Genomic DNA, 27,192 nt, shown 5'->3' on the forward strand with positions numbered 1-27,192 from the left:
CCCTCATTATTATTATATTTTCTGTAGGGGCTACTGCTGCAGCTTACCATACAGCTTAAGATAGACTGAATCTTCTACCCTCGTTTGGCCACTGACGCTGCGGCGGAGCAATTTTAACACCTCTTGCGTCTGTTGCAGAACACTTCCGATGCATCGTGTGGGCGCTGTACGCGCTAACGTACTACCAGGTGGTAAACCAACTAGTGGCGTGCGGGCGGTTCCGCGGCGTGCTGGCTTCGCCGGGGGCTGGGTCTGGCGAGGGGGAGGGGCTGGCGGGCGCGGCGCGGCTGCTGCTGGCGGCACTGGCGCCCGACCACCTGCTGGATGACGACCCGCCCGCCGACATGGACGATGACGACGCCGTGCCGCCAGCTGATCTCGATACGCTGGAGTTGGAGGTGAGTTACTGTACCCTGCACTTAATTCAAAAGGATTAAAAGTAGTATAGCAACATTAAAAAAAATTGACCATTAATAAAACTCGTGTGATTTCCAGTAACGCACTGACTACTTTATTTTTTGCACATGTCAAAGTTTTGACCATAGATAATAATACAGGATAAGTATAGATTATTTTGATACCATAGACATAGCCACAGACTGCTAATACAGATTATAAATTTTACACCCCCACTTATCAAAATAATCCTATGTTCACATTTGTAAAACAAGAAAATTAAATAAACTAACAAACTTGTGACAGCCCTAGCATCTTTGCAAATTTATGATGCTTTACACTACTGAGACTTTTAGTCAAAACATCAGTTTCATAGTAACATAGTATTCCTTATTTTTGACTCGCGTCGTTATCTCAATGTCTCCGGAACATATAACTGGCACGCTTTCTTTATTTGCCACCACAATATTACGAGCTTCGGTGTTGTAAGACACATTCTTCATCATGTTTTTGCTCAATTCAGAAATCATATGAGTACTCGCTCCTGAGTCGACATACCAATCCTTTTCACTGAATTCGCCCGTTAAAAACATCGCGCTAAATGCATTTACTTGTTTATCTTTTTGCATTTCGGGGGATCGGCACTGATTTTTGTAGTGTCCTAACTGCTTGCACTTGTAACAACGAATATTTTTCGCCGGCTTTCCGTCACTTGATTGACCGCCATTTTGGTTTGACACTTGTTGACGTTTCCCGCCGTAATTTGCTTTGTCAGTGTTGGAATAACGTTGATTTTGATGACTACTTCTGGATTTGGAGAAAAATGCTCCTTCTGTTTTTATTTCACTATCTGCACTCATATCGAGCAACTTTGTTTTTATTGCATCTGCACTAATCTTCATCCCAGAGTGCTCAATGGCCATTATCATTGGCGCGAATCTGTCCGACAATCCAGCCAAAAGAAGTGAACCCACCCACTCATCATTGATCTCAAAGCCTGTGCCTTTAAGCTTCTGAGCTGTATCAACTAGCTGGGTCACGTATGCAGTCATTGAATCTGAAGTTTCTAGACGAATCGAGATCAATGTTCTTAGTAAACTTATGCGACGCGTGAACCCTGAATCGTCAAATAATGATTTCAATTTCGCCCACAGACCATGCACCGTACGTTCATTTTTGATATGAACATATAGTGAGGGGTCGATAGTCATCACCATCTTAGCTTTGGCCTTTCGATCATCTTCTTCCTTTAGTTCCGAACTCTTCGCAATATCGATGCCCTCGAGGATAAGAAAATTTTCCACTGCGAAAGCCCAATCATCGTAGTTATCTCTTCCTCTAAGTTTTTGGACATTCAATGAATAATTTCCGGTCATTGTAACTGCACTTAATAAAGACTTTTTCGTTGGAATCGTCTGGGCGACATAACCTAATAAAACTCGTGTGATTTCCAGTAACGCACTGACTACTTTATTTTTTGCACATGTCAAAGTTTTGACCATAGATAATAATACAGGATAAGTATAGATTATTTTGATACCATAGACATAGCCACAGACTGCTAATACAGATTATAAATTTTACATTGTATTCCGGGGTATCCAGGTACAGGAGCTGACATTGCCATTCCTGCGCATCTCGGCGCTGCTCAAGAAGCACCTGTATGGATGCGAGCTGCCGCACATCGAGAGCGAGCGGGAGGAGTGGAGCGCGCTGCGGCAGTTCCTCGAGCTGGGCGGGGAGGGCGGCTCGTTGCCCCCCGGCGCGGCGACGGCGGCGCGCGGCTGGGCGCGGCAGCTGGCGGGCGCGGCGGCCGGCGGCACGCTGGCGGTGGCGCGCGTGCTGCGCTCGCTGCACGCGGCGTGGCGGCCGCCCGCGCTGCTCGCCCTGCCCCGCGAGTACGACCGCCTGTTCACGTACTACCACGAGCGCGTGTGCCTGCAGTGCGGCGCGGTGCCCAAGGAGGCGTCGGTGTGCCTGCTGTGCGGCACGCTGGTGTGCCTCAAGGCGGCGTGCTGCCGGCAGCGGCAGGTGGCGGAGGCGGTGGCGCACGCGGCGGAGTGCGGCGGCGGCACGGGCATCTTCCTGGTGGTGACGTCGACGTACATCATCGTGATCCGCGGGCGGCGCGCGTGCCTGTGGGGCTCGCTGTACCTGGACAGCTACGACGAGGAGGACCGCGACCTGAAGCGCGGCAAGCCGCTGTTCCTCAGCCGCGACCGCACCGAGCTGCTGCAGGCGCAGTGGCTGGCGCACCGCTTCGACCACACCAAGCGCACCTGGGTGTGGCACCGCGACTCGCTTTGAGGTAACGTTTATCAACATCACAAATATTAACCCATCAAGCCCCATAAGCTCACCGATGAGCGAGACACAATAGGATAACAGTAGATTTCCAAGAATCCACGATCGAAGGATTAATTTGTATTTATTTCTTTTTTAGAAAACTAATTATTAACATTCTTTTTATCTTAATGTAAGCGTTAGTTTACATCGTAATCAATACGTTAGAACGGTTAGTCTAATGTTACTTCCCCAGGTACGAGGCTTCGGAGCATGCGGAAAAGCTGATGGAGCGGTCTGCAGCGCGGCCGCTCCACCGCCACCTGCCGGCGCCGCGACACGCTGCGACACGCCGCGACACACCGCGACTCGGTGTACGGACCACCTGTGCTTCTGATCTTACGCTTTCGAAAATCTCATGTATCCAAAATATCCTAGCAGCCAGCTTCAATACGATACGTCGTATCTCCAGCATATTTAATGACAATATTCAATCCTGAACCAAACTAGTTTTAGCTTGCGACTCGCGATGTTCGCTACTGTATATAGGTCGGGAGACGTCTAGGGCTGTGAAAATATTATTAGTAGAGGGGCGGGGTTGGGCTCGCAATCGTAGGTGTAGATTAAATTATTTCTCGCGACGATATATTTTGTTTTTACGAAAACATTTCTCGCCGTATTTATTACTTTTGTACTGTGGCAGGAGCGTCCCTAACCAAACATCGTTGCGGCTGTGTGTTAGATCTTTCGCCACGTTTAGATTATTTTTAGTTTTTAATATTGTGTATATAGATGTAATTATTTCACTAACTTGAGGTCTGATGGAATTTTTTTATGTTCTGTATCTCATATGTTTCGTTATCAGTTTATCTACCAGTTATGTATGTTATCCATTATTAAATTGGTGCTTCATATGACTGCTGCTATATTCACTGTAATATCGAACTAATACATATTATACAAAACTTTTGTCGCTTTGTGATTGATTAGACAATGGTTATTTTAAATGACGTATAGATTGCATACAAATAAAAAATGTCCTTATATTATACCTTTTTACTCTCAATAACTTGAACCGATATTGTAGAAATAGCAGCATTAGGGCCGGGACACATAAACACGATACGACGTCGTGTCGTACCACGATGCGGCGTCGTTTCACGATGCAACGTCGCGTCGTGGAAATCTACGACGAGCATCGTAAAACACGACGTCGTACCGTGTTTATGTGTCCCGGCCCTTAGGTATGTATATTGTTGGTCATGCATAGGTATATAGTTATTGGAGATGTTGGAATTATTAAATTTTAATTGGATTTTGCTTTTATCAATGGCTAAAACAGATAAATTAACGGAGATACCTGTAACACTACTTATTTTATTGGCGTTGAAGTTACATGTTCCTTCTGTTACCAGTGACAATAGAAGCTCAATTTAAAGAGCGTCTTAAATTTAAGTAGTGTTTTAGTAGTGCAGGTGCGGCAACACTTCGAAATATTTAATGACTACTTAAGATGTTATTTAATTAGCAATTTGACAGATTACTTATGTAAAAACTTTGTGTAAACCTTACTAAGTAACTTCTTAAGTAATCATTAAAATAAAATGTCTCTGAGTGCATACCCATTATCTATAATAATTATATTGTTTTATGATAACCAAAATTGTCTACAATAGTGTTCACATGTTACTAAGACATAAAATATGTAAGTCACATAGATAGATATTCTGCAATACAAGAAAATCATAGAAATGTTTTACTGAGAAGGTAGGCAAGTTCGGTCTGTTACACGCAATTTGGTAACTAATATAACCTATATAATAATATCATTATTAGTTATCCGGAACATTATATTTCTGTTTTTAGTACTGTCAGGGAAATTGATTCATATGTCGATAGGAAACCTATGTGATCCGGTCGGGTAGTATCAAGACGGCTTATAACCGGACCGAGTAACGGATGGCTGCTATTTGCCCGTAAATCCATTTCTCTGATAATTGTAAAATATTTACAGTTGTGTAACGTCAATAGAAGTTGTAAATGGCCGGGCGGCGTTGTTGTTCTTGTATATATTCAATCATTAAAGTTGTTGATATTTCATATAAATGTTTCATTTCAATAACCTTACCTGTTAGGCGTTTTGCAGACGACGGGGCGGGGCGGGCTTTTTGTCCACGAAGCAATAAAGATCGCGTCTGCCCTAGCCGCGTTCACAAAGTACACGACGGACGGAGGCGGTCAGTTCAGGACGTTCTAGTGGAGATAGGTAGGAGAGTGTGTGATCCACGGCGGGCAGCCGCGGACATGCGCCGTCAGTGCCCACCAGACACCTGCGGCGCGGTCTTTTTGCCCGCCGTTTGCGTTGCTAATATAGGATTCCCTTTGTGCTATCGTTCGCGGCAAAATTAACCGGCCCGCCCCGACTCGTCGTGTGCAAAGGGCCTTATTTAAAAACATAGACTATTTTGATTTAACCAGTGTCACTATCACAAGACGAGTGTAAGGCTGCGTTTCCACTGAAGCGGAGCGGAGCTTAGCGGTGCCCGAATTGACCAAACGTGCTATTCCAGCGGAATGACAGCGAAGCGGAGCGAAGATTTCGAGCATGGTGATTGGTCAATTCGACACCACTAAGCTCCTCTCCGCTTTAGTGGAAACGCGGCCTAACTCCATTCGACTAGCCGTGGCTCGTACAGAGTAGAGCGTGACAGAGGCGTGATAGAGAAACTGAACTAAACTTCCAAGTGAATGTGGTAGGTAGCATTATTTTACGTTTAGATGAAATCAATTCTCTCAACTAATCGTTAATACCTTTAATAAGATACAGCACCGATCATTTGGAGTACTGTTACAGTGCAGTGCTGCAACTGTACTGCAGCATTTTGGTGGAATGTGTTGCCATACTAGATGTGGAAGTTTAGAAAAGGGCAGGGAAAAAAATCAAACATCACAACATATTTTCAAGTCTATATTGTACATCTATTATGTCGTTAGAGGTAGAACTCGCTACTCTGTCGGCGCTGACGTCAAAACAATTATAAAATAGCTCCCAAACGTCGAAATCGTCTGTAGGCGGACTGAAAACCCAATAAACGTACTCTATCGTACCGTACTACACTAGCACTGCGGGCGACTGTTACAAAATATACTATCGGCAGATGGGGCAAGACGGCCCATATATCAAGATTGCCAGTGGCAAAAATTCCTCTTGACCCGAAAAAAAACTCCCTCTTGCACCATCCAACCTTACCCTTATATTTACAAGAAGTTACCATGATTTTCGCTTAAAATAAAAAATGAATTTTTCCTCTAAAAATGCATTAAAAATATATTCAGCATATTTCCACGAGTAAATAATGGTTCTCTTCAAAAACAATGTTTTATCACAGAAAATAATAAATACTATTAAAATTATATAATGGCAACTTATATTATGCACCGTGTTATAAATTATTAAAAAAATCTAACATTAAAAGAAAGTAAATACTATCGAATACATTTTTTTCGTTTTTAAACTGGGAATGTAAAATACCGAATTTGAGATACTCGTACGAATTTTAGCTTATATCTGCATAATTTCAATAAAATAGAGAGTACCAATTAATTACATTCCCTTAAACTTAAACTAAATATTTCATAAAATACAAGACGTAATGCCCGCGAATTCGTACGCGCAAATAAATTTTGCGGGAACCGTATTTTTTTTCCACAACAAAAGTAGCCAATGTCAATGTAACTTCAACTAGTGACACTTTTGTGAAACACAATTGACTAATTTTGTTGAAGAAGAGTGATTTATCCTTTGCATATTTTCATTAAAATCCGTTCAGTAGTTATTGCGGGAGTAACAAACAAACCCTCGCGTTTATATTACTAAGTATTAATTGCGTACACATAATGCCACATAAAGTTAATTTAAGTATATAATAAACTTATACATAACATCGATTGGGACAGTGTCAAGACATTTTTACACATGTACACATCGAAAAATACTGAAAAAATTACTGCACTCGCTAGGGTTATTCCAATGAATTTAGCACAAAAAAATGACGAAACAAATTTTTGTAAATCAGTACTTCATTTGGCAACACTATGTTGACAGACTAAACTACTATGGCGCATTGAACTGAAAGAGTACTTTTGGAACGTGCAAAGGTTCCGTTAGAGCGTTTACACATCATGCGATACGATAAATCGGAAACGACATAAAAGCGTTCCATAACTCAATTTTATTTTATATCATAAAATTATATGCTTCAAACTAAAACAAATCCCTGTCACACACCAATGTCTTTCATCGGTGCGATAACCGATATCGTATCTCATAATGTAAAATCCCGCTTACGTATACTATATACAGACGCCTACAACACTAACTCCTGAACACATGTTACAAGATATGAGTGGACGCTTTTCGTGGTGAAAATTCAGGTCAGTTCACAATAAGACGCGATTCAGCGCTACATTTCAGATGTTATACAAAATTGAACTTTATTTACTACACAAGAAAACACAATTACGTTACAAGAGTGGCATCATGTAGTCTCTGTAAACATATAAAGGCCCTTTCAAATGATCATTTAAAAAGTCGCCGCGATTTTGCTACGGGAATAATTTATCAAAATCGCAAAAACGGCCACAAGTGTAAAACTATAGTATAGACAATTTATAATATGCACTGGCCTTACAAAAAGTCCTCTTACTTCAAAACTAAGTACCAATATCCTACACCGGGGTCCAGGATAAGCTACACCATTTCATAATTTCTGCCAACGTACCTGGATTGTACAGTCAGGCAAATATAATGTTTAATTCTCCAGTCACTTGGAAATATTTGGCCATTTATATACCTTTACTCGTCTCTCTTACTCACGCACAAATAAATATTTAGCAATCTCGTTTCATCAGTTATGCTAGAGCGCAATAGTAAAATTTTGACGTGCAAATAAAAGACAAAATACCGATAGATCGATGGCCGGATTTCAGCGTGTGCAGTGACCAGCCTGTAGCACTTCGATTGTCCTTTAGACTCGTCCAGAATTAATTAATAAAGCTGTTTATATTACTTGCAATCTGCACGATTTGTTATCATGACATAATAACAAAGTGTGCAGATTATGACGGGACATACAAATCCTAATATATGTTTTTGTTATCATTTCTTTATCAGTTTATAACAAAACAACACTAATCTGGTATCATATTTTGCTTACCAACTTGTAACAAAATAAAGTACAACCTCCCTGACCGCACTACATCCAGACCGATTGGTTCATTAGGCCAGCGTCCTACTGACTTACGTATATACTAACTACATCACCTCTAACATTAACAACTATACTGGTCGCTGTGAGATCCGGTACAACCAACTGCGTCAATACTGTTCGGCCATCTTGGCTCCACCCACATATTACGTAACAGCTAAAAGGTATACTAAATGTAAAAGGTACTACATTTTAAAGGTTTTCGAAAACAGTGTAACATAGGGGGATAGGTTAAAAAAAAAATCAAAAATTTTGTGTGACGTAATACGTGGATGGCCCCTTAGTTTGGACGTTAATGAAACGACAAACTGCTGTGTTACTATAGTAAAATAATATTACTGACCGTTTGTAAAATCTAAATTAAATCATTGACTTTCCATGAAAAATTATTTCGTTTCGGAATAATTTTTTTTCGCACGTATTAACTGGCAGTGGTTCTGCCAGTTAATACGTGCTTTAAAATTGGTAGCATAATAGCCTTATATTTGTTTACATTTAGTTGAAAAAAAACTAAATAGAGTATCGGTAAATGGTCTTTGAAAATAATTAGTTTCATATTTGACTTGGTTTAAAATGTGAGTCTATGAAAATATATTCAAACTTTTACTCTTTTATACAACGGTCAGTCAACTAACAGTTACTAGACGGGTAACTAAGTCCTACACTATATTAGTTGGCAGATATGTTAGACCCTAATTAACAATATTGTTTCATTAAAAAAATTCTCATTTAAAAAACTATCAGCTAGCTATTATATATCTGAACACACAAGTTAACATGAATGGTTAGCTCTTAAAGGCGTTTTTACATTATCCGATACGATATTCGATGTCAAACTAATATTACGAAAGAGTATCGGACCGATATCGGAAATCGGATCCGATAACAAAAAACGCTCTTACTGTGAAACTAAACGTTAAACTCTAAACACTGGCATTTACGTTAAGGCCTTAATTCCTTATGTCTACGTTAAATTCTATATAATTTTCATGCATATACAGATAATCTCGAATTTTGACACGCGTCACGTAAAAAAATCACAAAATAAAATCGATGTGAACTTTTAGTCGAGTTGCGAATGGCTTCGAACCTCAGCGTTTTTTTTATTGGAAATGACAGGACAATAATGATATTTAAAACTCACATCGATTTCACTTTGCCATACTATAACGTGACGAGAATCATAAAGACAGTTTGCCTCGGTCCCTCGACCACAAGATTGGCATATCAAGTCAGTAAAAGTAATTAGTACTCGAAATACTCATATAAACATACATTAGGTATAAGCACTAAAATTAACACGTAACATATAATATATGATTAATATAATTCAAAATGGCCATATCAAAAAATTACCTGTCTCATTTTCTTAATCCCCCAAACTATAAAACATTTACATAGCAAATAACTACACAAGGACTGTTAGTTTTTGTCTGGCATTGAAAAGTCATATGACAGACAAAAACAACATACCTTGAATAGTTGTATACTACGAAAATACCTTTATTAGTAAAGGCCAAAGGGGTATGAGTATAATGAAACCAAGAGATCACAAAACTTTGTATGAAATTTTGTGTCTACCCTTATTGTTTGGACTTTTTTCCATTTTTAATTGGCATCTCTTTCATTTATCAATATCTCATTTCTGTTGGTCTAATGGTTTTGGCCGAGTATTTTTTGAATCCACTGTTTTGAAAATAGGATATTAATATGTATTATCTAGATATCTCTCAGATTTATACCCAGTCTACAATTAATATTCAGCAGTTTTTACTCTCGCGGTTTTAACATCAAGATTGGTTATTGAATAGCCCAGTAAAAACTGGCCTAATCTGACTTGCTTTGCTTGACATATTGTTATTCCTTTATTATTCACAAAGTGTCATAATATAGGTATACCAAACTTGGTTTTGGTTAGTATCTACAGTACTGCCTTTCATATTTTTTTATTAGACTCAGTATATCTTCTAGAATCTAGGAGGCAAAATTTTGAATCTAGAATGTAGATATTGCTCTGGGACCACTCTAGTATCCACCAGGTTTGCAGCTGTTTATAGCATGTCTGGTTATCCGTTGTTCACTTTAGTGTCTCAACTGCCGGAATAGTATCTTCTGGACCAGTGGCCAAATGAAAAAAACTGTTGGACTCGGTTTCCCTGGCTGTCCAGACGGTGATTAAGAACTGTTGGACGCGGTGTCCCTGTTTATCAAGGTGTCCACTCTAATGTCCACCAGGTTTATAAGAACTGTTGATATTGCATCTTCACGACGGCATCTCCTAGATCCAGTATCTAGTCATCCCGGTGTGTCCAGGCTGTATGCTGCCCGGGTGTTAGCAGGGCTCGTCGGCGGGGCAGTCGCAGTCGTCGTGCGTCTCGAGGAAGTTGCCGTAGTCGTCGGTGAGCGCGGAGTGGCGGCCGGCGCACACGTGCCGACGCGATATCCACCGCCATCGCATCTCTGCATGGAAAAAGCTGTTGTATAGTTCGTGCATGGTTTTAATTAAATGAATAACTACATACAGGGTGCAATAAAACCTTCCTGTCAAATTTTATCCACAGCTTAGGTATCATTAGGACAGCCCATTTAACCAAAAAATATTTGGGTGTTATTTTTTTTTTCAATTACATATTTTATCGTTGCAGAACAGTCACTCGCGGCGCGGGGGCACGTCACGCGCGGCCGACGCATCGTGTCCATTAATTGTAGTGTTTTTTAGGATAACTTTCGGAAGCTATTTCTCAACATTTTAGTACTGAGTGATTATAAAAGAAAAAATACGTATATTCTTATTTTTAACTAGGATCAATATATCAACATTTGGCAGGTAGGTTTAATTGCACCCTGTATTCTATGTGTTAGTAGTTAGTACTATAATATGATGTTAGAATACAATTTTTTGGATAACCATTTTGGATGAGTTCGCGCACAAACACTGTGACCCAAGAATTTTCTATACATATTTGACTAGATGATCCGGCAAACGTCAGTTTACACTGTATATTATTGATACTAGAAATAATTTATTTCTAGTATCAATAATATACAGTGTGTAACAAAAATAAGTGATAATACTTTAGGGTGTCTACGTGTTCCTTGTAGAGAAGTCACTGTGAAAGTAGCAGCGCTGAAAGATGATTATTTTTTTTCACTTTTGTATGGGCAAGGGCCCGAGCGTCACGAGTTTCCCCATACAAAAGTAAAAAAAATGTTTGTCTTTCAGCGCTGCTACTTTCACAGTGAACTCTCTACAAGGAACACGTACACACCCTAAAGTATTATCACTTATTTTTGTTACACTCTGTATATTTCACAAAAAGCAGATAAAAAATTATCCTCAAGCCTAACAAATGTATGTATGCAAAATTTCATTGAATCGGTTGAGCAGTTCGCTTACAAACATTGTGACAGAGAATTTTGTATATTTTAATCTGACAAATGTTGATATATTTTACGCAAATACACACAAAAACTAACCAAATTCGGACGTGGACGAAGACGTGGCTAGTAGATTATATTAAATAAAGTTATAATATTTTTGTAACAACTACAGCAGAATCGATCTAGTTGTGTCAGAACTCAGAGCCTCTTCGATTTCGATAAATAAACATATTATCATAAAGTATTACTAGTGTTTATGGCAAAAAGTATTAATTTGATTCTCAAAGTACAGATATAAATGTGACTCAAACTTCTCAAAATTTTATCTGATATATTTAGTTATACTAAGTTCGTACAAAAAGTGATTACGAGAATAATTATTACACAAAATAGCCGCGGTGACATTTTGAATGCGTTGGGCGAGTGCGGGGGGTATGAAGTGCGCGGGTGAAAACCGATTTTTTTCTGTCATAGGTCGCCCCCTTAACGCAGCGAAAGCCCTTAACTAGCGTAATGAACTATGCTGCTATTGAAAAGTAAAATAAGTGCGGTGTAACCAATAGAGACAAAGTACCAATAAACATCATTATGAATAGCACTAGACAGTGTGTTACAATTGTGTAAGGAAAATAAAGTATTTACAGCTCCTAAAGACTTGTTGTATCTTAGCTCGAGGCTAATGTTGTTGACTATGCAAACTATGTTATTGTTATATTTAGCTAGTTTTATAAATATCCTGTGGCAGCCGTTATTTGGTCTTTAAATAAATAAATACCTCTGCTGATGTCGACGTCTGTGATAAGGTCATCATCCATGAGCGCGATCAGAGCGTCGTCCATCAGACGCGTCGCCGCTGAAACAGAGAATAGATAAAGGTCACAACTAGTTAATTGCTCATCTTTTGCTAACTCTAGCCTAGAAGACTCAGTGAGAACAACTTCAGATGCTATCATTGACCGAGTACAAAAATAGACTTCAAAACTAAAAGTTGGAATTTACTACTTTTAGGATGTGACTAAATAAGTGTCCAGTTGAAGTCTAATAATATATAGCATTATACTATCCTAATAATATGTAGGAATAATGCGTGGAGGCCGCAAAGGAAGATTTTCCGACTGAGTGAGGTGGTATGCTCGGTCAGGCCGTAGCCCACGTGATACATTTTAGCTGTCGTATATGTACCGACGCGCTTAGAAAATTTCGATAGCGCGATGCAGGAATGTTAGGCGAATTGTGGGTACGGCCACTAATACTTCAAAATTACCTGTCTCCTCCTTCACCACAGGCTCCTCCTTGATGACGGGCGGCGGGGGGAGGGGCGTGGCAGTGGGCGCGGGCGACGTGGGCGTGGTCGGCGTGGAGGGCGCGGGAGTGGTGGGCGGTGTCGGCGCTCCTCCCGCCTCCCCGCTGCTGTTGCTGCTGCACTCCGGGCTGTATGGCGCCATCTGCGAATGATGGGCACTTTATTTAGTAAGAAGCAACTCTGGATTTATGTATAGGCAGAAAAGGCCATGGCCTAAGGGCAGTAGCGTCCTACGGCTTCCTTGCTCTGCAGAGAGCAGAATTCGATTTTTAGGCACTAGGATTTTGTTATCAACTGCAATCACATGAATATACAAGGTGTTACAAAACAAACTGATAGTACTTTAGAGTGGGTAATATGTATCCCAAAACATTGTCACTTTGTTTTGTTACACCCAGTAAATAAAAAAAAAATAAAGACAACATGCAATTATAAAAATTTAATTCTGGTCAAACATTAAACGTAATTGAGGACTTGACAATGACAGGGTGTAATTCAGAACACAGATTTTGCATTACAATCAAGGTTAAGAGTAAAGACCTTGTATCATGCTACAAAATGAGGCAAAACTGATTTTAATAATTTAATCATACCCTAAGACTTCTCCGACGTCGCTGTGTGACCTCCCCTATCTTCTGACTGGTGTCCATGGCCCAGTAGGACCCCTTGCCAGGGTCGTCTTTACTCCGCGCCACTTTCATAAAACATTTGTTGAGGGACAGATTGTGCCTTATTGAGTTCTGTAAAAACATTAGCAAATTATAGAATAATTTCAGTAACTTTACACATTAATAACTTAAACACAGTTTATCATAGTTTTTTGCTTTGGAAAAAAGTTAATTAAAATATTTTAAACCAAAATAATTTATCATTAATCATTATATTGCATTAATGCACAGTATCATTATAATACAAGCAGGAAACTGCTTAGTTTAAGACGCCAGTCTCCCCACAACATAATGTGCACTGTATTATAAATGTTGTATTTGTTTTATAAATGATTATTGTGGAGAGAAAAATAAACATTATTATTATTATTACAGTACAGTCAAATGGTCACTGTTAAGCATTTGTGTACTAACCCCACTGATCTCCATTATACAAGTAAATAACACACAATAAATTTTTTTCTCGAATTATGAATGCAGTCTTGTTCTAAAACATAACTACTAACATAACTGCATTCATAACTCAATACATATATATTTTTTTGGTTGATACACAAATGCTGAACAGCATCCAAATAGCCTTAACTTGTGTCTACATCACCCAAAGCTTGGCTGCAAGAAAATGCCTAAAGACATTTTTAGTTAAGCCTAGGCCTGAAGCTCTCCTCTGCATCTTGTTGTGTGCAAAAAGCTCAGCTTGAGTTCAGTATCAAGAAGAAAACTGAGTTATTACTGTGTCCTTGGGTTTAGTTTCAAGGGCACAATCGAATTTGTCTAACACAGGAACAAGTTATATGCCACTGACCTATTACTGGATTGTTTGCTGCTTCAGCTCAACTGTTTATAACTTTTATTTTGCTTATCATATAACATTTCTAGTACTCCAGTAATACTCTTTTAGAGATAGACAAAGAGTACTAAAATTTCACAGACAATACAAAGAAAACTAAGTTGTTTTAATTTTAGCAACAATATTCATACCATCCATCCCTTTCCTGCTTCCTTGTAATAAGGAAAAGCGTTACATATGTAGTTGTATATCTCGTTGAGGGTCATCTTGCCGCTGGGCGAGCTGCTGATGGCCAACCTTATCATGCTCGCATAGCTGGAATGCACATTTGTATATAAAGCTTAGAACAAACCTATGTGTCAGTGACGGAGCGTTAAGTTGTCAAATGTGTTTTTTGTATACAAAACACACATTTCACAACTTGACGCTCCGCTTCGCAGTTGCCTGGTCGCGTAGGTTTGGCCTAAGCTTTAACCCCCTGGTTTATGAAAAAAAAATTAAAATATAATTAACTAGATGATGCCTGTGACTCCGTTGCACCAAAATTCGATTATCGCGCATTTTCATTCATTTCATTCCCGGGACTCCAAGTACTTCCATATCAAATTTCAGCAAAATCGGTTCAGCGGTTTGAGCGTGAAAAGGTGACAGACAGACATACTTTTGCATATAATAATATTATTAGAGTATGGATTAGGTATAATATGTTTTGTACTTGTCTAATAGGATAGATAAGTCATTAGACAGAAAAAGACAAATATTGTATAGTATAATTTGTGTTAAACAGCCCAGCAGGACAGGCTATGCCTAGTAGCTCTGCCATAAAAAAAAAAACATCAAATAAATTGAAAGTAAACTATATTGTTTAAAAACATGTCAAATATAATATTATAACTATATTGTATAGTATAAAACATGTTCTTGAATATCTTATTAGTTATTAATTATTATAATAGTTTAGTTATGCTTAAGTTTATATCATGTTATTGTTAAATATCTTCATAACTTCCTAGAATAAACTACATGGATTTACTCAGGGATTTAACTTTTATAAGATAATTTTATCAATGTTTAATTATTAGTTCAATCTGTTTTTATTATTTATTGATTCATGTCAAGGCTAAAATGTAAATAGCTATAAACTGCACCATAGTGTTGCTACCAACCTGTACGGCCGTGGTACAGCTAAAAAGGATTTAAAAACTTTAAATCATTATAGAAAATGTTATAGATGCATGAGCTCCAACATATCAGAGGCTAAAGTACAAATGAGTACAGGCCGTGCTGCATAGTAAATGATCATTTTACTCAAAGCTTGCAAGCATACATTTAATATGATATAAGAAGTACCTACATTGAGCGTGAAGGTTTATATAACGGGAAAACGTACCTGTAGGCTGGTTTGTCGTGTTTGATTTTATTGATGTTTTGTTGCTGCTCGATTTCCTTGTTGTTGTTTTCCTGTTGGAGGCCCAGCGGCTGGACATCCTCGTACAGGAACCGCGGGATGGGGCCCAGAGGGCTGTGGCGCGGCGGCCCCGGGCTGTACGCCGGCAGCCACTCCACTCCCGGGGAGTCGCTCATTGTTCCATATACGCCACTCACTCTCACTCACCAATCTACGAATCTTATGGCACTTATCAGGCGTCCGTTACTCGTTTCGGACACGACGCGGGTCGGAAACGACACTTCGCAGAGTTGTAGGCGTTAAAATTAATTGCTACCTTTTATGAGGATGATCTATGCTTTTCATTATAACGCATCAAGGAAGATCCTTGATGCATTAGTGAGATATCACTTGAGACGATATTTGATGCACATTATGAAAATATTAAACGCAACTTCGTAACGAAATGATATTGTAAATAGCAAATCAAATTAAAAAAGATTATAGTATTTAACACAAAATAGAATTAAAAATTATTATGACATTTGAGGCGCCTACAACAAGGAAAATGGCGGCTGACAGATAATAAAACAATATTAAACAGAAATAATTTTGTCGTTTGCTGTAAATACAACCTTGAATGAAAAAAAATCTATTTAAAATCGATTTTGTTATTTGTATTCAAGAATCGAGAGTTATTTTTGTAATGAAATTGGTTTTTAAACTATAAAGGAAATGTTGGTTTATTTTGTCAACTATGTATTTATTATTATCGCAGAATAATGGCGTTAAACAAAGTAAAGTCTGTAAAAAAGTGAAGAAATTAAAAAGTGGCAACATCGTAGTGTCATCCCTTTTTTATGAGCCGTGTTCGTTTCATTTTTCATTTCAAATGCGCATGCGCGGCTTTTTTCGCAGTTTGACAACTGACTGTCAACTTCGTAATAATTGTGTCATGTTCATACATTTGCTGTCAGATTTTAGAATATGACACTCACACTGATACTAATTTTTAACTTTGTGCATGCGCAATGTGCATTGAAAAACGAAACGAACACGACTGATTTGAAAGGGATGACACTACGATGTTGCCACTTTTTAATTTCTTCACTTTTTTGACAGAATATAGTTGTTTGCAACGAACTAAAAATACATATATATTTTTGTTTTATGATTGAATTTCTAACTTTTGCACTGCAATTTTTTGTAGGATTGCAAACTTTGGTATTCCCCGTATCATTGGTCTTACTTTTCCCGATGTAGATTTTATCCTAGAGCCTCAGACAGGCGCGATATTATCGGTCGATAATAATGCAAGCGATATTGCAATATCTGTTTTCAGTAAATTTTGTATTTATAGGACGGTCATGTACATAAGACTTAATATATGTAGAATCTCAGAACATTACTTCTAAAATCTGTGTATTGAGGGATTTTCATTTATATTTTTAAATTTTAATTTTAAAAATCTTAACTAGATGGCGTAAGGATATACACTTCTAGATGTTCTATTGGTTCCTCACCGATCTGAAATTATCAAATTATCTGCAGGTTGGCGTCACTGACTACATATGGGTTGTGTTTCCAAAAAGTATTAGTGTTCTGTCAAGTGTGACATAAATCAAAATATCTTAAACCTAAGCGATTAGGCCAGTACACTAGTAATAGTTTAGGAACACGCTGAGATAATAAAAACTTGTCAAACTGAAACTTGACAACTGAAAGAGTTTTGGCGGGCATGTCACTTTCAAACTTCTTCTACTGTTTATTGTTGGTGTGGTTTTTATTATTTTTTCCCAAATTGTGTTATTTGGGTTTTTGATAATCATTATTGGTAAAATATTAGCCATTAAATATTCGTTATCTTGCACAAGTGTAGGGAAGATGTCGTCAAAACCAAAATGTATAATTCCTGTGACATTTGGTGTGAATATCGGTACATAGGGCTATTTCTTTCGTGAATTTTAGCTAAAACATCGTTATAATAACTTTGTTATCCTATTCATTGGAATATTATTGCGTCTTTTTCAAATCGAAATGTATCAAGATTTACATTCTCTTGCCCAGTTTTGTAGCAATTATTGATGGTATTCCCTGGTATTACCGATAGTTGTCTACCCATACGCCATCTAGTTACTAAAATGGAAACTGTTTGACAATCAAATTAAAAAAATAGTAAAAACCCCCTGGAAGTATAGTCTGTCAAGAAAGTGAATAAATTAAAAAGTGGCAACATCGTAGTGTCATCCCTTTCTAATGACACTACGATGTTGCCACTTTTTAATTTCTTCACTTTCTTGACGGACTGTATATCGCAATAACGCAGTGTTGCCAGATGTACGATAATTAAATAACATGAATAATATAGTCTGTGAAAAAGTGAAGAAACATCGTAGTGTCATCCCTTTCGAATCGATCTAAGAAAAAAGGATAATACGATGTTGCCACTTTTTAATTTCTTCACTTTTTTGACAGATTATAAAACCCTTTAAGGGGATAAATAATAAAGACTTAAAAGTGTGTTTACATTAATTATTTGCTTTAATTTAATAAAACAAAGGTTTTGAAAACGTACTATTTATTTATTTTTTAGTAGGAAAAAATAAATATTGTGGGCTTTTAGGGGGCTCAATTTTTTGGGGATATTTTTGGGAGTAAAATTGTTGAAGCTTGAATTTATATAACTTTGGGGAGTTTTCTTTGAAATTTAGTGGGTTTTAAAAGTTGTTTTAGGAGGAAATGTTTGAAGAGTTGCTTTTAATTAATATATTATTAGTATATATATTATATAAAATATGATATTTATTGTGTATATAAAATATATATATATTATTATTTATTTATTAGTTTATTTGAACTATAGTATCCGTATAGTATGTAATAGTAATTATTATAGTATGTATTTATTAATGTTGATAAAATTATAGATGTACTTTGCATTTACCACATCTCATCTCTATCGTCTTCACCCAAAGGTTGGCTGGAAGAAAATGCCTAAAGGCATTAAGCCCGCCTCTGTACCTTGATGTGTGCAAAAAGTATAATAAAAAAAAAAAAAGAGTTGGCAACACTGGACTCGCGGCGCGCCGCGCGGCGCTCTCTCGTAAGAAATATTGGACGGTAAAATCGCACTCTGTGTGCAAGGAATGGACGCATTATCGCAATATCGCTTGCGTTATTACTTATTATCGACCGATAATATCGCGCCTGTCTGCGGGAGGCTGTAAGCGCCTTTTAACGTGCTAGAGCCATGCTTCGGCACGAATGGGCCGGCTCGACTGGAGTAATACCACGGGCTCACAGAAAACCGGCGTGAAACAGCGCTTGCGCTGTGTTTCGCCGAGTGAGTGAGTTTACCGTGGAGGCCCAATCCCCTACCCTCCCTTCCCTATTACTTTTCTTACCCTCCCCTAATTCCCTCTTAAAAGGCCAGCAACGCACCTGCATCCCGTCTGATGTTGCGAGTGTCCATGGGCAACGGAAGTTGCTTTCCATCAGGTGACCCGTAAACCGTTAAAAAAAAAAAAGCGCCGTCATAAAATTCATAATAAATAATCGATTCTGCTAAACTGCGGGCGATCTCGGAACAATAACCGGGCGATTCATTTAAGTCTGTATATTTTTGTAAAAAAAAAGATGTGTCATTTGTCAGTCTGACAAGTGACATCCATAAATGACAGTTGTTTGAATTATTTTCAGTTCAAATGAAATGTTCGTGGGAGGTGGCTGTGCCTTGTTTCGTTTTGCAGTTTTAACGGTTTATGAAATAAGGATAATTTTATAAAACTGTGCCTTAAATTGTACTATTTTATTGAATGTGATACAAGTGAACAGCGAAAATGGCGCAGCCTAATGAAGTTGGTGTTTCGGATTTTGTCCTTTTGGACAATTTATCAACCGACACATTCGTTCAAAACTTGCAGCTAAGGTATTTATTTGGATAAAATTTTAGAGTTAATTAAGTAGTTTTAGAATAGGAGTTTAGTAAAAGCTACTTTAGTACGGAATTGTAGTAGAAACTGCTAAAAATATAATTCCTAAAAGTGGTACAAATATATCATAAACTTTAACAGTTGCTAGCAAAGACACGATTTCGGCACTTGTGTAAATAGTTTAGCCATACGGCTGATGATTTATTAATAATATTTTGAGCCGTAAATCGTAATTATGTTTTAATTAGAGATACTAATTAATTTAGTCTTTACTTTGGTATGGTGCATTTCTATACAGTGCGCGCGTAGCGTCGTTATATTATTTAAATTTAAACTCTGGACTACTCGGAAGAGTCTTATTGTCTGTAAAAAGTGTACTAGGTACACATTTTCAATACATTTGCAATATTTTGAAAGGAACCAAATTTAAAACGGTAATATAGTATGATATATGGGAGTTACGTTTCCTTAGTTTTTATGGCTAAGGTTCACAAACCTACCCCAATTTTTTGGTGCTCACATGGGTTGAGGAACAATGTTTTGGGTGAGAAAAATAGACTTGACAAATGGTTGATGACAATAAGTCCTGCAAAAGAAATTAATAACGAGTGTGTGAATTACAACACTGTGTGATATGGTCATTATCAGCTAAATGCTGCTAGATCATTAACAATAAATAAAATAAATAAATAATAATAAGTAATTGAAAGTCTTCATGGTAAAGTAATTATTGTACAATTGTAACATAAACAAATTGTCATTAGAAAGGTATTCATAATATTTTAAATTACTATAAATTGTTAATGTTAGTTCCCTAAGCCAGGTAAAAAAAAAAAGTAAATTGCATCTTTTTTAAATTGTTTTGTTTAAGCCTATTTAGTATTTGCTATCTGTGTTTTTCTGACCTTTGTTTTCTATTCTGTGGTCTGCTGTCTGTGTACATCTGTTTGTTTATACATTTTTCATGAATACAATGGTTGTTTTTTTCCTCTTTTGGTACCTTATAACAAGTACAGAAAACGATTCCATCATGTAAAAAGTTTGGGCACCCCTGAATACTCTAAAATCAAATGAAATCTGAAAATTAGGTATTACCTTGCAGGCTATTGTTAGAGGCTGGATATGGTTTTAGATGACACAATAGCCGCCTTGATAGCCTGATGTCACCCAAGGTGTTGTCCTTTGACAGTTTTTCCTTATTGCATCAATAGTGTCCAAATTACAGTGATCACTTTTAGACCTTAACGGCCGTTCCCAATATTTGATCTATATCTGGTTTTGCCCTACTAGAGATAGGAATAGCTCACAATTGACATAAATTATGTCTAATGTGAGCTATTCCTATCTCTAGTAGGGCAAAACCAGAGATAGATCAAATATTGGGAACGGCCGTAAATTTTATAAAAACAATCATCTTTATTTCACCTAAACCAACCTTTATTTTCACCTAAAATTTTACAGGATATTCTTACAATCACTGATCTCCACACAAGGATTCCCTGTGTCATGGTAAATTGTTTATGAAAAGGAAGAAGAATATTGGATAAACTACTAAAAGCATACTGTTTATGTTATAACTCAAGTCAATCAAGATATGATAAAACTGATCATTCTTAATCCATGCATTTTATTTTAACTTTTCTTTGCCATTGTTATTCTAAGAGTTTTGTTTTATGGAGCTATTCTATCTTTCTTTATGCACATTAGTTTTTAAACCCTTTTTATTAAGTACATAATTGTACTTAAAGTTTAAAGTACAGTATTATTCCTACACTTTAAAACTTTAACATTGAAATCTCTTCAAAATCACTCTTGGAGTGCGTATTTTGTTTTTAAAGCCTAAAATCATTGACAATATTTTGGCTTGGCATGTAAAATGATTCCTCGCGGCAGTTGTAATACTGCGACCTCAAATTTTACGACCGCAAACATTGACATACTGGTATTGGATGTCGCACTTAATACGCGGGCACAGAATTTATAAAAAACGGAACCCTTATAGATTCGTCATGTCTGTCTGTCTGTCTGTCCGTCCGTCCGTATGTCACAGCCACTTTTCTCCGAAACTATTGAAACTTGGTAAGTAGATGTAATGTGTGAACGGCATTAAGATTTTGATACAAAAATGCAAAAATTATTAAATATTTAGGGGTCCCCATTGATACAACTGAAAAAAAAAACTTTTTTTTCATCTAATCTATGCGTGTGGGGTGTCTATGGATAGGTCTTAAAAAAATCATAATATTGAGGTTTTTAATATCATTTTTCACATCTAAATAGTTTTTTTTTTATGAAATAAGGGGGCAAACGAGCAAACGGGTCACCTGATGGAAAACAACTTCCATCGCCCATGGACACTCGCAGCTTCAGAAAAGCTGCAGGTGCGTTGCCGGCCTTTTAAGAGGGAATAGGGTAATAGGGGAGGGTAGGGATGGGAAGGGAAGGGAATAGGGGAGGGTAGGGAAGGGAATAGGGTAGGGGATTGGGCCTCCGGTAAACTCACTCACTCGGCGAAACACAGCGCAAGCGCTGTTTCACGCCGGTTTTCTGTGAGAACGTGGTATTTCTCCGGTCGAGCCGGCCCATTCGTGCCGAAGCATGGCTCTCCCACATATCAAACTTACGAGGGAGACTCTTCCAAAGTGGTAAAATGTGTGCCCCCCCCCCTCTAACTTCTAAAGTAGAGACATAATAATTCTAAAAAAAATATATGATGTACATTACTATAAAAACTACCACCGAAAATTGGTTTGAACGAGATCTAACAGCAGCAGGTAGTTTTTTATACGTCAATATAAATGGTAAATGGTAAACTTTTCTTTCATTAAATCAACTGAAATATAAAAATAAATCAAAAACCTTTTAATTTCATAGAAATAAACCTTATAGCTGCTGCGAAACCCTTCATGGGCGAGTCCAACTCGCACTTAGCCGGTTTTTACTATTTGGTTAAGGAAGGGGAAAATTTGTCTCTTTTTAAAAGCTTTTATTTAACTTGCTCTGTATGTATGTAGGTATGTATGTTACGGTGGAATTTTGGAACTCAATTTTAAGGTAGATATTTCATTTTCTTTTTTTATCGCATTTTGCTGACGCGGACGAAGTCGCGGGCAACAGCTAGTTGAAAATAAAAATGTTTAATCTTTATTCAACATATTTACAACTTTTCTAAGTGGCTAGAGTCTCCTTGTTCCCCTCAGTGTTAAACTTTGTTAGGGAGCCCTAAAAACTTAACAAGCGAATGCGACGTCCCTATGTATGGTACGTCTATGACCACAAAGCCGCCGAGATCTATATCGATTACGAGAAATCGCACAAAGCGTATACCTCACTCCCACCGCCATGGGACGATTGTTCCCTCACTGTCGACAAACTTTAAATAATACTGACGAATATTGTCAGAGCAGTCATCCTCAAAGTGTAACCTGCCTGGGGCCCCGCATAGGCCTTGTAGGGGCTCCCCGAGCAATACATAAATTGTTTTTAGAAATGAACACTAAGTTGAGGAGTGTCATTTCAAAAGAACTTATTTCCACCTTATCCAATTTTTCAATAAATGCAAAAAACGTCCTATGTGACGTGGAAATAGGCGTATTTGTTTTAAATGCGTAAATTGAAAGTCAAAGGTAACTGGGCATAATCTGACCCGGTTTTCGAAATATTTCCTACAGATATAAAATTACTTGTAGATTATTGAGTCCTAGCCTACATTTCATTCTGTGTGGTTTTTTTTTTTTAAACCGTGGGAGAGTTCTAAAATCAACTATGATTCAAAATATGTGCTTAACATCAATTAAGTATTGTAATCAATAAAAACGTATCAATTAAGTATTGTAATCAATAAAATAACAAACGCCTTCTAACAATGTACGGCCAGGGACTAGCATTAGCTGTCTCTTTCGCACGATAGACGAGTTTAAACCGGTTTGACCTGTGCTCGGCGCCCGCGCTACCTGAGCTTCGTCGCTCGCCGCAGTCCCTCGTCCATTGTCGTTGCGATCTGTGTGTTCTGTGTGTTTCTTGAGCTTCAACTATTTTAACGATTACTGCTGTGTTTTTGGACTTTGAGTTTGCACCGGCACCACGAATTGGTCAATAACCGAATATTAATACGCGGCAGAATTCAGTCCCGACACGTCAGAAGGAAGCAATATTACACTTACATATTGATGAACCCCACAAGAGAGGGCAGAGACAGTATAGAAGAATATTATTGTTCTTGTATCCACGGCTGCCGAACTATTGGATGCTGCGCACATATAGCCAGCATGGTTTACTTTTTGTCTTGGGCCAGACACCAAGAACAAATAGATGCACCAGCAAGTTTTTTAGATGACACTATCGTGCCTACAGATATTGATTTTGTTGAATAAAAACTATATTAATTCTACACATTTGTTTTATTTGAAAATACATCAGTCTATCACTGTATTGGTAAGAAGGAATTAGTTTTTATATTTTAGTTGCCCAACAGACTTGTATTGTTAGAGCCAGCAGATGAACACGATGAGTTTAGTTGCTCATAGACCAATTCCTCTGTGTGATTAAGACACCCATTCAATACAATTAGTCGAAAAATGTGTTATCACTAGAGGATATCACTTATATTTTATTTTCAATTTTTGGGCAGATTCCCATCTTCCACATTGATGCGACATATATTTTCGTAAACTAGGGATGTGTATCTAAACATCCAAACTAATTTTGTTTCTGTAGGCCGTGGGTAAAATTTCCATACTAAGGTGCCCAGTGACCTTTACAAAGGTAATAAGGTGTTTTTGTAATAAACAAATGGGGATTGTCCATTTTTTTTAATTTTGCTCATTACAAAAATATTTCGAGGAATAAGGTCAGTGATCGTTTTTCTGTATATAAACGAAAAAAATACCCATTAGTTACTTATATTTTTGAACCAATATGTTTAACCTTAGTTTGACCTTCAAAGGCGTTTAAAAATTAGCAATAAATTCGACCAACATTACGTTTCGAACTTTTGGTAAGCTTCTCGTATCAGCTTTCACATAATGAGAACTTGCATTTGACGCACCAGCCATTATAAATAAGATTGAAAGGAAAAAACATACTGCAGAGGTCAATTATTGGCCGCCGATGATGACGTCAGAGCGAAACTTTAAAAATTTATTGAGAAAAAACTAGCCAATGAATTTCAAAATTATTTAATTTATATTCTTAAAATACCCTATTTTAACGAAAAAAAATATAAAAAGTAGATGTGATTTTTTTTGGACAATGCCCATTAATATAGAGGTGCAAACGTATGCAGAGAATGGATTCCCATCATTAAGTACTTCATTTTTTTCCAAAAGTGGAAATAAGTCCTTTTGAAATGACACTCTTCAGTTAGTAAGTAACACGTAAACACCAGCATAGCTAGCACGGGGTTTCCCAGTCAATTCTTCGGAAGAAAGTAATGGCAGTTTCTTTCCCATGTCTACATATATTTTTCCCGAGCATGGCACCACCCATCGACTTGAGTTTCAGTGGACAAAGACAAGCTCTTTCCATAGCAACCAATATAGCAACGGCAATTATTTTTTTTGACATTTAGTTTCTTGGTTATTTTTTTTTAATTATGGCACCTCGTCTATAAAACCATGGCCAGTGTCGAGTAAATGGCGGCAAATTCAAAAATCGACGTGTAGCAACCTTGTCTATAGCCGGAATTATAGTTTTGATCTACGAAATACGAATAATAAAAACTAAGAAACTTTATTATTCGTAGTTTGTAGATCAAAACTATAATTCCAAAAATATACTTGGGACGTGGTCTACTATGCTAACGCGGACGAAGTCGCGGGCAATAGCTAGTATATCTATAAAAAAATTTAGGGGGTGCAATTAAACCTTTAGTTAGTTTGCCAGGGTGCAAATAAGTGCCTATAACTTGTTACGCAAGGGCGATAGGGCATCGCATTCCCGCAAATGCCAGCAGCGTCGGAGCTGTATATTTACAATATAAGACATAGAACCGAGTTTGCCCACACCCAAATAAGACTTATTTGTTCGTAAGTCCACTAATTTGGTAGTTTTATTGAACATAACTTCAAAAACTAAAAAAAAAATTTTCGTGGTAACTACTGATTTCCTAACTTTAGGGAAGGGGTAGGGGGGTCCCCCCCTACCCCCCCTCCCCTCCCCGCTCCTCTCCCGCCCCCTCACTGTAATGCGTAATTCAAATGCAACCCCTGGAAGTGGTATGGGGAGGTTTATTTCACCCAAAACATCCTTCATTAACCCATGTGACCATAAAAAATTGGGGTAGGTTTGTAAATCTTAGCCAAACATTTTTTTTTTGGGATCCGTCAAAAATGTCCCTTCTCAACGCCTAGCTCTAGTACACCGACGCGACGCTGCGAAACGCAAAACAGCGGCGAACCGATTTGCTGTCTCGACCATGCGTTATATATATGGCATCTCGCTCTATTCCTGTTTCGCAGATATTTCGCATTTCGCAGCGTCGCGCGTCGGTGTACTAGAGGCGTAAAAGGGTTTCAGTATCAAAAAAGTTTGACAGCCTCTACATGGCCAAAAGGTGGTATTGGTTTTTGTGGTTGGTCGATCCTGTCTTTCGGGAGTGGGAATAAAAAAATAAATGATCTCCGATTGGACGCTCGATTAATTTTGGAATGTTTTATACCCTATAAATATTATCGTAGACGTCATAACTCATTATCCTAAAGTATAAAAGCAATGAGTTATCACTTATCAGGTCACGTGGTCGGGATTGAGGGAATAGGGATGATGACAAGGTCAAAGATTAGCGAATTTTGTTAATAAAATAAAGAAATCACGGTAAAAAATAAGTGTTCCCAAAATTTCAGCTTGATAGCATTTGTATTTTTTTTGTTATGCGCCTTATAAGTTGGATATTCAAGTCGAATTTTTTTTCAATTAAATTTCTTAATATTTGTATACAATTCGATAACTTATGCAATTAAAAGCAACTTTTGTGATGAAACCACTTTCATAAACGCAATATTTAATATACCTCGATATCGAACAAAGTTGTCTCCCGATGCGTACAAACTACGAAAGACTGACGTCAGTCTTTCATAGCACTTTGTATGGAGCGTTTCGGGCAGGTCTTTTTTATGAGATACTAGATGTCCCGCGCGGCTTCGCCCGCGTAAATTAGGAATTTTACAGAAACCGTACATTTTCCCATAAAAAAATATTTTCCCCGTTTTTCCCGCATTTTCCTGAGTTTCTTCGGTCGTATTAGTCTTAGCGTGATAATATATTATATAATATAGCCTATAGTCTTACTCGATAAATGATCAATCTAACACTGAGATAAGTTTTTAAATCGGACCTGTAGTTCCTGAGATTGACGCGTTCAAGCAAACATACTCTTCAATGTTGTTATATTAGTAAGTACCTGATGGACTTGTGTTACAGGTACCAGACAACGGAAATATATTTAATACTTTTATACTATACATATATTTAAGATTTTTATTATATGATACACATATTTAATACACATCCATGACCCAGGAACTTTGAAAACTTTTTGTTCCGTCGGCGGGATTTGAACCCGCAACCTCCGGCTTGAGCTACCAACGCGCTCACCACTGAGCCACAGAGGTCGTCAAACTATTTTTAGACATAAAATAAAGATTTTTTTTAATTATCGCTTGACAAACTCGAGTCTCGATCTAAAAGACTATGAAATGGTATAATATGGTAGTGATGATGATGATGATGATGATGATGATGATGAATGTAATTTGCATAGTAGCATATGGTTCCTGTTCTTAAAAC

The 27,192-nt window shown here is 37.7% G+C and overlaps 3 protein-coding genes and 1 long non-coding RNA gene across 5 annotated transcripts in view; 2 read left to right on the forward strand and 2 right to left on the reverse strand.

Moving 5' to 3' along the window:
• Nucleotides 1–3,823, forward strand: part of LOC121733354 (E3 ubiquitin-protein ligase Ubr3) — a 63,762-nt gene extending 59,939 nt beyond the window's left edge. Inside the window, exons 20-22 of the mRNA XM_042123569.1 lie at nt 139–398; nt 2,002–2,704; nt 2,936–3,823. Coding sequence (XP_041979503.1) covers nt 139–398; nt 2,002–2,703 — 962 coding nt within the window. The 3' untranslated portion in view covers nt 2,704; nt 2,936–3,823. The remainder of the gene's footprint in view (nt 1–138; nt 399–2,001; nt 2,705–2,935) is intronic.
• Nucleotides 3,824–5,633: 1,810 nt separating this feature from the next.
• LOC121732910 lies at nt 5,634–25,517 on the reverse strand. Its single transcript, XR_006036458.1, has 3 exons — nt 25,504–25,517; nt 6,288–6,292; nt 5,634–6,240 (listed from the first exon to the last, which is right to left on the reverse strand). It is a non-coding gene; the product is annotated as an uncharacterized LOC121732910 (long non-coding RNA).
• LOC121732907 (forkhead box protein I1-like) lies at nt 8,390–16,001 on the reverse strand. Of its 2 annotated transcripts, XR_006036456.1 has the most exons (7): nt 15,479–16,001; nt 14,280–14,403; nt 13,224–13,370; nt 12,592–12,772; nt 12,103–12,180; nt 10,130–10,406; nt 8,390–10,084 (listed from the first exon to the last, which is right to left on the reverse strand). XR_006036456.1 is itself a non-coding variant. In XM_042122934.1 (6 exons), the coding sequence occupies exons 1-6, from the start codon at nt 15,670–15,672 to the stop codon at nt 10,279–10,281; spliced, it is 852 nt and encodes a 283-aa protein (XP_041978868.1). In that variant the 5' UTR covers nt 15,673–16,001; the 3' UTR covers nt 8,390–10,278. The 2 variants fall into 2 exon arrangements, 1 of the variants encoding a protein (XP_041978868.1); XM_042122934.1 differs by having other exon boundaries at nt 8,390–10,406.
• LOC121732906 (unconventional myosin ID-like) overlaps nt 19,187–27,192 on the forward strand; it is a 39,419-nt gene continuing 31,413 nt past the window's right edge. The window contains exon 1 of the mRNA XM_042122933.1: nt 19,187–19,403. Coding sequence (XP_041978867.1) covers nt 19,315–19,403 — 89 coding nt within the window. The 5' untranslated portion in view covers nt 19,187–19,314. The remainder of the gene's footprint in view (nt 19,404–27,192) is intronic.

Source organism: Aricia agestis, chromosome 13 (assembly GCF_905147365.1).
Source record: "Aricia agestis chromosome 13, ilAriAges1.1, whole genome shotgun sequence".
NCBI lineage: Eukaryota > Metazoa > Arthropoda > Insecta > Lepidoptera > Lycaenidae > Aricia > Aricia agestis.